At 33.6% G+C, this 13,898-nt stretch overlaps 2 protein-coding genes across 3 annotated transcripts; one reads left to right on the top strand and one right to left on the bottom strand.

Moving 5' to 3' along the window:
• Positions 1–233: 233 nt before the first annotated feature.
• On the bottom strand, positions 234–5,064 carry LOC18032586. Of its 2 annotated transcripts, none has more exons than XM_006419548.2 (3): positions 4,958–5,064; positions 3,110–3,916; positions 234–2,520 (listed from the first exon to the last, which is right to left on the bottom strand). In XM_006419548.2, the coding sequence occupies exons 2-3, from the start codon at positions 3,914–3,916 to the stop codon at positions 748–750; spliced, it is 2,580 nt and encodes an 859-aa protein (XP_006419611.1). In that variant the 5' UTR covers positions 4,958–5,064; the 3' UTR covers positions 234–747. The 2 variants fall into 2 exon arrangements, with proteins under 2 accessions (XP_006419611.1, XP_024040446.1); XM_024184678.1 differs by having other exon boundaries at positions 3,110–3,919; positions 4,958–5,062.
• A 7,847-nt stretch (positions 5,065–12,911) lies between these two features.
• LOC18032583 (nuclear transcription factor Y subunit B-4) lies at positions 12,912–13,445 on the top strand. The gene has a single exon (XM_006419549.1). It carries the CDS (start codon positions 12,912–12,914, stop codon positions 13,443–13,445), a length of 534 nt encoding a protein of 177 aa, XP_006419612.1.
• The last annotated feature ends 453 nt before the right edge of the window (positions 13,446–13,898 follow it).

The following is a 13,898-nucleotide window of genomic DNA, read 5'->3' on the forward strand; positions in this document are numbered from 1 at the left end:
GCAATTATCATATAAGTCCTTACATTCTAGTTAATCTTTTCTGCAATGAGAAGTATTAAAGCGTCTCACTTAAGTACAAAAATTTTGCTCAAAACATTATGTAACTATTTCTTTTCAGTCACACCACACCACATCCCGGCTAAATTAAAACTGTTTCCCTTTTAAAATGTGCGGAGAGATTCAAATCCGAAAGACAGATATTTCACTTTCAATAACAAAAATGCAAAATCAACTTAAGTATTCTTTAGAACAGTTTGGTGACTCTATAACATTAATGAAAATTCTTTGCAAAAGAAACATTCATGAGTGGGGAAAGAAAATCAGAAGGAACCCATAGCGTCAGTCTTTGGGTTGGCTTATAATGTGACCTCTTTAGTCTTCACTTACATCACAAGGCAGTATGTGATCGGGATATAAACAGCATGAACAATGACCTAAATTTGTTGTCGGAAAGTGACCGGAGCTTCAATTCTCCCTGTCAAAATACCTTAGGTCCAAATACCAGCTATGGAAGAAATAACTATTAACTCTCATATGAAATAAGCTATGAACTTTCCTCTTCTGGTTTTTCTATATCACAAAATGACTGTAACATGTCAATTTCCTCATCATATGATCACATGATTATTCAATATCGCTACGCTCTCCATATCTCGCAGATACTGAAGAAACCAGGGGGAGTGATCATCTTCTACACTATATCAGAAATACAAAAGATTGCTGGAACTCGCATTATTGTTTTTATAATCAGCTATTGGTCAAGTCTGAATGCGAGACTTGAACCGGAAGTTCACTGAACATATTGCCATTATCATTACACAGATCATTTCCTTTTTCCTCTGCTGGTATATCTGGGATACTGCCACCAAGGTTCTCAGTAAATCTTGTCCTAGCGCGAGAACGACGAGAAGGTTCTCGCAGAAAGGAATCCCCAAATTTCCGCTTCTGCTTTGTGCTTAAAAATCCAAAAGCAAGAGCTTCAAGTGCTTTGGTGGTCAGTGGTCGGTTTCTTGTGCTGTGCCTCCGAGCATTCACTTCAGGCTGCTGCTCAGAGGTGGCCATATTTGCAGCGTCTTTCAGCGCATTGGAACCATTGGGTAACCTGCTTGCCTGATCAGGTTGTATTCCAGTTCCTTCCTTCAAGAAAGGTTCATCAGTTTCTGTCTCTGGAGATACAGGCAAGTTCAAATCGATCATCCTTCGTGGTGGAGGTTCCTCATAAGGATGTTCAACCCCAGAACATGTACTACCAATAGTGCCTTCACCACTTACGACTGGGCTGCCTTTAGATGTAGAATTGGTGAATGATAATTTCTCCTGAGATGGATCCGCATGAAAGGAAATATTCTCTCCAAAACTAAGATTACCTACACAGCATCTGGCTTCATCTTGTTTTAGTTCTGAACCCACTAAGCCACTGACGGTACTGCTTGTCTGAGTTCGATTACAAGCATTTAATCTCCGTCGTCGTTTCTTAACAGGGCCTAAATAAATACCATTTTCAGGTTTCAGTCTATGGTTCAATTGAGCATTTCTTCTCTTTCTCGGTCGCATGCCATTACCTATATTGCTTTTCTGGCCTGGGATATCTACAGCAGGTGCACTAGTCAAACCAGAGACAATGACTGGAAAGCTCCTGTTCAGATTCCTGTCAAAAGGTGCAATTATATTTCTTGGCTTTGAACCATTTTGCTCATTCCTAAAAAGACGCATGGTATTTGAAGAATCAGACTCATCTGTTGACTCCTCAGAAGTTCCAGAATCACTGTCTTCAGAATAGCTTCTCGAGATGGGATTATTCCTCATTTCAACTGGTAAATTTCTCAATTCTCTTACTTTCATTCTTCCCTCATTAGCCACACTAGTGTCCACAACTGTGAACTTCATGCCATCCATACCACGATTTGGAATCCGAGGTTTCAGATAACAATGTCGTTGCTGACCAGGAAAATCTTGCTGGTCCAATTTTGTTTCATCAGTCCACCCATTTTCTTCCTTGGTAATATCTCCCCCATCTGTTCCAATCTCAAGCTCAAGAAGCCCAGGTTCTGCAGCAACTTTACTCAGGACATCACTGACTGAATCAAAATAGTGGTCTCCCTTCACTAGTTTCCTTCTTGAGAACTTCTTCACACCTGGTATAAGAAAGACCAGAGAATGCTTGGAACCAGCAGCACAACCGTAATTTTTAGGCTCCTCTGAGTGCCACCCTCTTGCGAGCAAACGAGGCCACACAGCTTCCCAGAAGAGATCATTTGATCGGGCTTTGCTTAACCTGTAGCCTCCTGTTAAAAAGTTGACAATTTCCAAGGGACTAAGCATTGACCACGCTTTGCCTGTTGGTATCTCTGGACGGACAGCATGATTGGGCTTCAAAGGCTCCAGAGCCATGCCTGTAAGATCTTGCTTCCCCCTACCAATTCCAACTGCCTCCACAAGAGCATTCAACCCAACTTTATCCCTTAAATTTAAAACATATTTTTCTAGAGTCATTTTCCCTACTCCAAATGCTTTCGATTCCTATCAAGGAAAACAAAATGATGACAGGCATATCAGCTATTGCATCAAATTGTCAAATAAAGCAACAAGATACGGAATTTCCAAAGCAACCTGAAGTTCAAAGAGCAAAGTGAAACTAGTTGGGGACAGCATAAAAGTGGGGACCCGACAAATAAGGAAATACTTCCACAATGTAGATATGAATATGCATGTCAAGTAAATCTTTCTATATTATCGAAGTAGAAACAGAATGACAGGATAATTCCTTATCCTTTTTCATAGTTAGGTGGTATGCAGGAGCGGGTTACTTTAAAATAATTGTTAGACTTGTTCGGGGACTTGTAAACTGTGTGAAACTCACAATGAAAACATCAGATATGGCTTTGTACTATGGAAAAAATTGCCATAATCCTTATAACATAGAAAACAGTCCATGCTGAATTCAGAAACAAGCACTGGAAAACCAATAGCTAGTTTGGTAATCATAGTGTGAACTTGATATAATTGTTTCTGAGTTTGTCCTTTATGCAAGCACAAGATCAGGCCACATCATTTGGCAATTCTACCAGTATGATGTCATCAAAAAATAGAAATTTATGTCATGGTGTACCTCCAATAAAGTATTTTGGCATTCCTCTGACACATGGGGTAGCAAACGAGATAATAACTCCTGCTGTCTCAATCCTGTAAAAATCCTTTGTCCATATATACATTTTCTGCTTTTCATTTTGCGGCATTCTGACCACCTACGATATTTGTCAGACCGATAAAACTTCCCATAGTAGAATGACAGTATTTCCCCCATCCCCTTACTCTCAACAAATTTCTTCACCTGAAACAGGTTCTTCCCAAAGATATACAAACCAAGGAGAAAACTGGCTTCATCAATATCACTCCAGATTTCACCTGCAGAACCTGGAACTGGATGGTAACCTGTGCCTTCATTCTTCTTGTGCATTTCAATCTGTATTGCCGGTTGCAAAGCTAACATTGATGATTCTCTCAAGCTAAGTTCTCTGTCCAATGCAAGTCCCATAGACTCAACTTGAGGCTTTAAGTCATGACAATCGGAAATATTCTGGGTCACTCTGGTACATTCAGATACATTGGTTGGATCACTGGGAGCTACTACTGGTTCAAGTTTAATGTCCTCAACTTCCCCTTTGATCCACATTATTGATATGGGCAATCCAACTAAAACTTCATGGGGAATGCCACACAAGATTTTTGCATCAACTGAACAGTCACATTCTTCTAAAAGAGGTGGAATTTCAACCTGATACTCGTCTCCAATTCGAGGAAGCAACTCCGGATCTCTATAGTCATCAGACATGTCAGTAGTCTCCAGTGAAAGTAACTGCTCGCTGTATGCATCTTCAAGGATATTCTCACAATTATTTTCTTCAACAAAATCCATCTGCTACAAGGATTAGAAGAGACCGTGATTATGATACATTCAACAACAGCATTGGCAAAAGTATACATCACGTTCTTAAAGATAAAGTAAACCAAAGTTCAGAAGCTCGAAAATATATTTCCAGTTTTCGCTTAAATAACACAACATAAACTAGTATTTTTTCTAAAAAAAATAATAACCAAAAATTCCAATGTTCTGTCCTATTCCACAAAAAAGAGAAAGGCATATTCCATAGGAAAATCAAACAGAAAGTATTATAAAAAAATTCCGAAAGTTTGTTACTTGAAGAAAATTTAACACTTCTAAAAAACTTTGTACATGTCATAAAAAAATAAAGATAAATATTATAAACGAAAACAATAATTAGTTGAAAATAATTAATATTTAGAAACAAAACACGCACTAACAGAATAGCAGTTAAAGAAACCAGATCCATTTTTTGAACCCGAAATGAACCACGAAGCAATCCCACGACAGTAAAACTGAAAACTTTACACAGAAATATTAGTAACCATTAAGCACGTCTATGTTCGATAACAAACACAGGATAATCTAAAATCTAGAACAAACAAAAAGCATTTAAAGTTTTTAACACTGTACCCACAATAATACAATAAATAAATAAACAACCCACAAAAGAAAAATAATAATAATAAATATAACAAGAATTCTACATGATCCCACAAAGCGAAGTACATTAAATCATTCAACAAGCAAAACACGATACAAAGAAATAAAGAATTAGTAATATAAAAAAGGAAAATTTTGATAAAGTTTCGCGTATAATAATGTAATATAATATAATATTAAGAATAAAAACACGTTAAGAAGCAAGCTAAAGAATCAAGTTAAGCAAATGGGTCTTCGTTTGTTACGCAACAAATTAAAAGCTTATAGAGTTAAAGATTAGAAACAAACAAAACATGAACGTGTACGCAGTTATGAGAGAGAAACACACTCATACACAAATATATATGCGTGTGTGCGTGTGTGTATGCATATGTATGTATACACGTATGTATGTAGAGAGGAAGAGGGTACCTGTTGAAGAGCTTAAGCTTTCATGGCGAATGAAAATTTTAAGATATCTCAAAGAGGGAGAGAGAGAATAAAAATAAAAATGAGAAAGTCTTCTGGCTAGTCGCTGCTTTGCTCGCTTGCTTTTAAGGCCTTTATAAGAGAAAATATTTTACGAGTTTTGCAGTGAATTTTCTTTTTTTTTTTTTAATGTCGTTTGTTTTGCTGAAGAGGCTGTGTCTGGTCTTTAATCGGACGAAAAAACCACGTCCACACGCGCGGGTTTTAGAGCGTGGAAGAGTCCACGACCCGTTGCATGTCGCGACCGTAATAGTATTTTTGGCCCTATAGTTTTAATTATTCTCGATAAAAAAAAAGTTTTTTTTTTAATAACTTTATCAAATAGGTTATAAGTCACGGATAGTAGCCCTACTAAAATGATAAAAATAATCTTGTGATGATAAAATCTTAAAATCAGATATCACAATGTAACAATTGTATACCAACAAAATAAAGTATATTTTTATCTTTCTATTTTTAGTATCTTTACATCAAAATCGATAAATTATCTTTTATTTTGTCGATAAAAATTTCTTTTTTTTACTGACCTATCCATATTTATAAGGTGCTTAAAGGTGTATCTTTATTCTCCTAAAAGAAATTATCATATATAGTTTTTTTTATTATAAAATATAAGTTTTAAAAATTTCACGTTGTACATAATGGAACACTATAAGAAATTCAGCATTGTATTGTTATTTGAAATAACTAATTATGATAGTAAAAAATTATATAGAAAATCGAACCAGCTATCCTATAGAGCTAAAATATAGTACTTACATAATATTGTTAGTGAGGGTCTTTCTTTTTTTTTTCTTTTTCAAAGGTATTTTTAACACTAGTACATTAATATTTTTTTATCAATCTTTGGTTTAAAAGATAATGGTATGTCCAATTCATTAATTTGAAATAAAGTCTTTAAACAAATCTTGATATTTTTGTGTTTGATGAAATGAAAGTATGACATAATTTTTTTTTTTTAATATATAGTTCAGTCATTTCATGTTATTTGGGACCTATTTTATACAAATAGAAACCCCATACCCTTAATGATAAAATACAAGAAAAAAAGGATCCGAGTGTTATTTCTCCATATAGTTAATATTCTCATTAGCAAGCGCGGGATTCTGTAGAAGAAGTTCTTATCACGGCATTCTATTTCCCAATCATATTTTGACACGCGGGAATAGAGCCAAGAGGAATGAAAAGTAATGTTTGAGTAGAAGAAGCTGCAGAACATTTTAGTGGGAGGTAATTGTAGAGGAATTTCACAAGGAGCAAGCAAGGGTTAGACGTACAGCGTTCGGCGAAAGAAGCGCGCGTGGGGTTATGTTTTCAGTGCAAATGGATTTGCATGTTTAAATGACCAAATTATCCTCGGTGGATTTTGTTATTTTTCTTGGGGTTGTTTTATAGTCTTTTCACATTATTATTATAATAATAAATTAATAATGGGTGAGTTCATTATCTTTTCCTTCTTTGAATTAATTAGGTGACGTCTATTTTTACGCATTTGGCAGTCTAAATTCCACGATGAGAAAGAGATCCAAAGGTTAACCCGCGGGACGGTTTTGATGGATTTATACCGAAATTTCATTTGTGAGTGCTAGTAATTCAATGGGAAAAAAATAAAATAAATCTCTTATGGCGATATAACAACAAATTTTTGTTAATGGGTCTTTGGCACCGCGGTGAACCTCTATTCTCACAGTTAAGAAAGATTGTGAGGGTGGGGGTTTGAGTTCTCATAAACTCAAAACTCTCTCAATTAAGTATTATGTATGATTGTGTGAAGCTTATTTACAACTTTTTCTCCCTTGCGAAATATGAGTGGAGCAGAGACATCCCTCTTATGTGAGAGTTACTTATCTTAGCATGTACTTCATAGATTTAATATAACAATATAAGTCCTAATTATGTATATTTAATTGTAAATATCAGTTTAATGTCAATGTAAGTCTCAGTTATGTAAATATCAATAATAATGTCTTTTGTAATAACAGTTGTAAATATTTATGTAATATAATAATGTGATGTGTAATCAATATTAAAAAATAATAATTTTTCTTTTCTTCATAAAAAATGAGAAAGAAAATACTCACCGAGTAAACACCCACTATTGTTTACATTATTATTTGAACTAAACACTAACTCGAGTAACCACGAAGGTAAAACACATTAATTGCTAGTCGAGCTCCGTCTAGAGGTGAGTAGAAGACTATTAAATTATCAAAAGTCATATAGAAAATTAAGTTTGATGGGATTGTAACATCAAAATATGACACGTTACTTATGATGTAAATATCTCAGTTAGATAAATCTACTTAATATTATTGTGTAAATTGTTTGTCATGATTTTGTGAAGGTGAGGTTATTTTAACTTAAATTCTTTTATTTAAAACTTTGATACAAATTTTGAACCATTGATTTCAAGCAATTCAATAGAAGATCTTAAAAAAGTCAAAGTTATTCATCTATCGTTAGATTACTTGAATGCAATATCTCAAAATTTTAAGTTAAAATAACTCCACTCATTTTGTAAATACAATACACTCTTTGACTTAACTTGTCTCAATCTATTAATTTAAGATTTTATATGGGAGTACTTTAGATTATCGTTTTATAAAAAAAAAAATAACTGGAGATTTAAAAGGGCATATACTAATTGGTTAAGTTAGAAAATTTTCTTAAGGTAATCCAAGAGGTTTGGTTTCAGTTGTGAGTACAACTATTTTTTTTTCTCTTTTTTAACATAAGGTGAATAACTGTTTGAAAGGGACAATTAACTAAGATTAGAGTGAGACCATTTATGGTAACCATACTAATTAGAAAACAAAATTAACATCAAGAACAGTAAAATGGATTAATTGTTGACAAGGGGGAGAGCCATTTTGACAGAGAAGCAAAGAAGGTGGCGCAGCCAAACTGGTCCATGCCATAACGTGTCGTATGATTGGCTTGGCTTCAGCAAATTGAATAAATAAAAATACACGTATCTCGCCCCGGCGGTTACCCTATTTTGACCTCCATTCATTTTCAAATTATTCAACGATATTGCAAATTTGCAATGCATCCCCTTTCACTTTTTTAAATAGGGTAACCGCTATTTATTATTAGGCCTATTAATAAATGATTTGATGCGATTATGTTGTCTTTAGCTTGCCGTTTTGTGAGTAATTTTCAGCTTGAAGGCAATTAGCCCGATCCTTTTAACATAAACCTTTCGAGTTAGACGATTGGCACTCTTCCAAATTTCTCTTAAAATCCTTTTTTTTTCTAATTATGTTGCATTTGATGTTGGAAATATTTATATTTCTAAATAAATACTTTTTTTTACTTGTAAATCGTTTAAAATTTCTCTCTCTAGAAATTTAAAAATAGTAGTTTCTCAAATATATAAATAATCAATATGAATAAAAGAAAAAAAATAAGGAATGGATCCTTTTTTTTAATAACAACAAAAAAAACGAATTCAATAAAAATAATAACTCTCTAATATTTAAATTTGTGAATGATAATACATTACACTAACATTTTTTTTTTTTTGGAGCTCACGCGACGTCTCAAGTACAGTGTGTGCATCTTGTTCCTTTTCCCATTTCTTCTTCAGTTCCAAAAGAAAGGAAAAAAAAAAATTGAGAGAAAAAAATGGTAAAAGAAAAATCAAACCTGTGAGAGATTTTGTATGTTTTTAAATGTAATTGTAATAGCAAATGAGTTATAGGAAACTTATGAAGTGGTGCTCATAGAGCAACTAAAACCGTTTACTATGGTCCAGTTGCTTATGGATACCAAAAGCCCAAGATTTAAAAGGGCTTCATCCTGGCCCAAAGAGACTTTTGGGCTTTCGTCAGTTCTATGCAAATTTTTGGATTTGAGGAGGAAATTTGGTGCGCAGAAGTTTCTCAACCACTCTCTTGAACTTCGAGGTAACAACTTGTTTAAAGCTTCTAGAGAGAGTTAGTTGGGATTGACAATTTAAGTGAAAGTTGTCGAAATTCCAGCTTATTATTTTTCTTTCATTGTCCATTGTTTTATTTTTGAAAGTTTTTTATAGTGTAGTGTTGAGACTTGAGATTGATAATTTATAGAAGCTGGAGTTTTTTTGTTTTTTTCTCAATATTATTTTCTTTAAACACTGCCTCAACTTGTATTACTTTCTCAACTTTTATTTACTAACACGTCTTCAAATTTCCACTTTATGTCAATACAAGCCATAAGCACATCTCAAACATATGATCATTTGCCCTCCATTTGAAAATGATAGATTTGGGCTTTTGTTTTTTTTTTTTTTTTCGGAAGAGACAAGGGTGGGTGGAAATTAATGGATATTTTTCGAGGATTTAGATTGGTTATTACTCATTTTACCTTTAGTTGTCTTTTGATTGGTGATTGATAGAGACAAAAACAATACATAATACATGTAAATCATACATAATTAATATTTAGTAATGTAAACCCTAATAAAAGAGGATTAGAGGATCCATTTCTATTTGATTTCTTAAACTGGAGAGGGTGGAGGACTTCGTACTTCATTCTTTGAGAGATATATGTCACTATAATTTGAGTAAATTCTTATTTAGTCTTAATAGTTTAAGTCGATTGTTTGATTAATTGTTATATTATTTAAAACTACCCAAATGTTCCACGTTCCTTCACTCTCTATTTTCCAAAGTGAATGGATTATGCTTACAACTATAATATATGTTCCATCTGCTCATGCACATTTTGATTAATCGTGATTGTCGTTCATGGCAGATTTGCTGGTGTGGTAAACCTTAAAGATTAAAAAAAAAAATAGATTATCTGGATTTGGGGTGATTTAGAATTGCTTTCTGTCTTCAATAAAGTGTCATTACCTATAAATATATATATATATATATATAAAGTATCATTAACCAGAATATGCTTTTAAGATTACGGCAAGTGGGTACAAAAGCAAATGATACAGATAATTAATTTTATTTGTTTATTTTGTTGACTGAATCCAATTACTCATTCAAATTTAGAACCACCTTAACGTATTTATTCTCTCCCAAAACATTAGTGGACCAAACCCTAGCTAACTCCAGAATCCAGATCAAATTTTGATTAATTAATTAAATAAACAAATTTAATGGGGGGAAGAGGAATCTTTGCAAAAACGAAATGACCACCCCACTCACAGGATATTCATTAAGATTCTTTTTTGAGACTTTTAACTACTAGCTGGTGTTGTTAAATAAACATATTAATTTTGGTTAATTACACGTGTTAGTTTCCACTTGTTTTCCTTTTTTCCTTCGGTGGAGCCATGGTTCTGTTTTAATGGACCAATCCTGACGGAATCCTCGAAACTTAGAACTGTCAAATGAAAATCTGGATTGGTTTGTCTCATCACCATCAATATTCAATAAGAGTCCACTTCGCTTGCTATTTTATTTATGATGGAAATTTAAAGTTTCACAAGGAATACAGTGCATGTGTCTCTTTTGTTTTGGTTTTGCCAATTAGCTTTCGTGCATGCACTTCCTTTGACCACTAGAAAAAAAAATTTTAAAGGCGAACAAAAAAATATTGCTCAAAATTGCATAAAATTAAGTGACATCTCATCATCATGAGAGATGTCGACATCTTTGGGCTTCAGTGGAGCTAATTAGATAATTAACTCGTGTCCATAGAAGGGATTGTAAATTTTTTTTTTTTGATGCTTTTGCTGACTTGGTTCGACGGCTGATATTTTATTTGATGGGATTCTATTTCTCGGCCTCACCTAATTAAGCAAAGGATTAGTTTGGATTGCCCTTTGGCTTTTATAATGTTTTCTATTTTACGTGGGTTCATTTGCTTTAAATTTTTAAGTAATTTGTTTACTTTTTTTTTTTTTTTGGGATAAACTCCTAGAGCAAGCTCGTAGACAAAAATATTATTGAAAAGGGATAAAAGAGTACAAAACAGCTGCTCCAAGACTAGATAAGACTTACGAAACAAAACCAAAATTAAGAACTCCCCAAGAATTGATATGGAGACCATTGAAAAGATGAGAAATGTGATTCCATATCAGCTACTTTAAGTATTAATTGAGTATCCCATTTTATTAGTTTCATGCCTCCTACTTTAATTTACATGCATCTATTAGCTTTCACAGTTTACTTTGTGTTATTAACTTCTCTCTCGTCACATCGAAGTTTATTATTTAAAAACAAAATTTAATGAACGTATCATTTATTTATCGATTATAATATTTAGAGATGATCTCTTGCAATATAAAAGAAAGCCACTAAGCATCATAATTCTACCGCACACAAAGGGGTATCACTTTAATTAGTTGGAGTCAATTTAGAAAAGAAAAAAGTTCAATATATAATTGAAATAAAAGAATCGTAATCTTTCAGGTACATATATATATTTTACAATTTACAAATAAACTATATATATTCACTACAATATTGATTCAGCTTAAGCAGAAACCAACATATACAAGTGGGCATCTACACTTGTAAAACATTTCTAATGCACAGTGCCCCATGATCTCAACAAAACTTTTGAGTTCATGGATACTAACTCAGACTATAATTATGCAACACAGCAAAAGTTAAATTTGTATAAACAAATGTTTGCTTACGTATCGGATGACGCAATGTTGAGTAAAATCTACGCTATTAAATTTTGAACTTAAAGTTCATTAGTTGAATCCACGCTAAAACATGATTAATTAGTTAGCATAATCCCCCACTCTTAAGCTTTTATTATTAAACTAATGAACATGCTTAATTAATTGAAGCTCATTGGCCGGGTGAACGTTTAATAAAGATTGAGTTGGGAAGGCTGTCTGTACTTAGAAACTAGAATCTGCGATGACTCACATCTTGGATTATTAGATTAATTTCAAATTAGTACCAAATACTGTCTCATCATTCCTTTTTCAGTTACTTTAAAAATATGTCGTGAGTGGACTTGATCAATGAATTTGGATTATGTTCTAACATGTCTTATTAATTAAATTCTCTTTTGATTTGAATTCTTTTGAATTTCTTAAAATTTTGAGCCACCTGTCCTTATATCTTTTGAGCTATTCTTCTTTTATTTCTTAGGGTTTGACAACAACTTTCAGTTAGTCGTCATATTTTAAAAAAAAAAAAATGATCAAACACATACGTGTAGATGACTCTATTTGTGTCAAATTAATGTTACTTTACGATTAAATTTATGAGTACATGGTAGTAAAATTATTTCCCACCATGTAAAGGAGAATACCACATGGACTGAAATTAGTCACAAGTATGAGAATATAAACATGAAGTTTCTAAATTCATGAATTAGATTTAGAGTATGAGTTAGACAATATACTATAAAAACTAAACTCATGCACGAGTGGACCATATTATCTTTTCAATCTCCTAATAAAGATCAGGCTAAAGAACAAAAGGAGCTTGAGATTAGCCTAACGTAACAAAAGTAAAAATAGGAGAATACATGTTTTGGGTCATTATTAAAATTATGAAGACCAATTAATTAAAATTGATGCCTTACCAAAATTTACCCAATCTTTCTACAGTACATTGTTGGTAGTTTGATGAAGCTCGCAGCAGAAAAGAATCATGGAATCATATGTAGATCCGGATGACAATTTTACAGATAAAATTATCAATTAAATGCCCCAATGGATTGAGTTTTGGGGCAAGCTGGCCCCACCTTTGATGTCGACCTAGTCGGCATCATGCCTTACTCACGTGTGAACATAAAGACATAACTTACAACTACCATAGGTTTATGTGCAAATAGACATATATACAAGTTTAATTATATGGATGTATGCACGAACGAGTGTATGTATGTATGCAAACAGTTAGAAGCACGAATAAATATATTATTCATAGTAATGAGCTTTTGACCTACTCAGTCTAAGTTTGATAAGACCAAGTTCGTTGTATCTAAAATGGTCGATAATACAGGAGCAGCTGGAGCTGGTGCTTCAAGTGATGATGGGGGTATCAAGGAGCAAGAACGGTTGCTGCCGATTGCCAACGTTGGCCGGATCATGAAGCAAATTTTGCCGGCGAATGCAAAAATCTCAAAGGAAGCAAAAGAAACGATGCAAGAATGTGTTTCGGAGTTCATAAGCTTCATCACCAGTGAAGCATCGGAAAAGTGTAGAAAGGAAAGGCGAAAGACTGTCAACGGTGACGATATTTGCTGGGCCCTCGGAACCCTAGGGTTTGATGATTATGCAGGGCCAATAAGGAGGTACTTGCATAAGTATAGGGAGTTAGAAGGAGAGAGAGCTAATCAGCAAGACAAGGCAAGCAATAGCAATAGCAATATTAATATTAATGAAGAAAGGGAGGAACCGGCGGGATCTTCGTATGGAGCTGATGATGAACAAATTACAAGGAATCAAGCCCTAGCTTCAATTTCATTTAAGTCCAATGTGAATGAAAGGAGTAATAGCTTCAACTCAAGGCGATATTAATTAATTCGTCAAGGTTTGGAGTAGCTACCGTAAAATGATCTACCGTTAAACCGATGATGATGAACAAGTTAGCTGTTGGGGGTTGTTTGTTCATATTATTAATTGTTGCTTTTTATTTTATGTATGGTATTTATGGATCTTGATCTTCAACTCTGCAATTAATTTTGGGATTAGAAGCAGATGCCGGAATTCCATTTTAGTTTTGGGATCAAGTGCAACACTTTTGGGACCTCCATCAAAATAGACTTTTGTTTATGTGAGCTGAGATATACACATATATATTCTTCAACTAATGCTTAAAATTTACACTTGCTTTCTATCTAAAGATTTAGGATGACGATGGGGTTACGTGGTTCTCTTATTCTTCATCGAGGTGCACGTTTGCAAGAAGACGGAAAGCCCTCCATATCACGAGGTCAGTTTGATTCATCAACAGCAATTTCATCTTTAATT

This window comes from Citrus clementina, unplaced genomic scaffold (genome assembly GCF_000493195.1).
Source record: "Citrus clementina cultivar Clemenules unplaced genomic scaffold, Citrus_clementina_v1.0 scaffold_9, whole genome shotgun sequence".
Taxonomy (NCBI): domain Eukaryota; kingdom Viridiplantae; phylum Streptophyta; class Magnoliopsida; order Sapindales; family Rutaceae; genus Citrus; species Citrus x clementina.

Bases quoted from the DNA above. Each gene is read 5' to 3' on its own strand.
- LOC18032586 (XM_006419548.2), bottom strand. From the start codon at position 3,916: ATGGATTTTGTTGAAGAAAATAATTGTGAGAATATCCTTGAAGATGCA. The intron at 2,521-3,109 runs GTACACCATGAC...TTTCCTTGATAG, and splicing joins GCCAAAATACTTTATTGGAG to GAATCGAAAGCATTTGGAGT.
- LOC18032583 (XM_006419549.1), top strand. From the start codon at position 12,912: ATGGTCGATAATACAGGAGCAGCTGGAGCTGGTGCTTCAAGTGATGAT.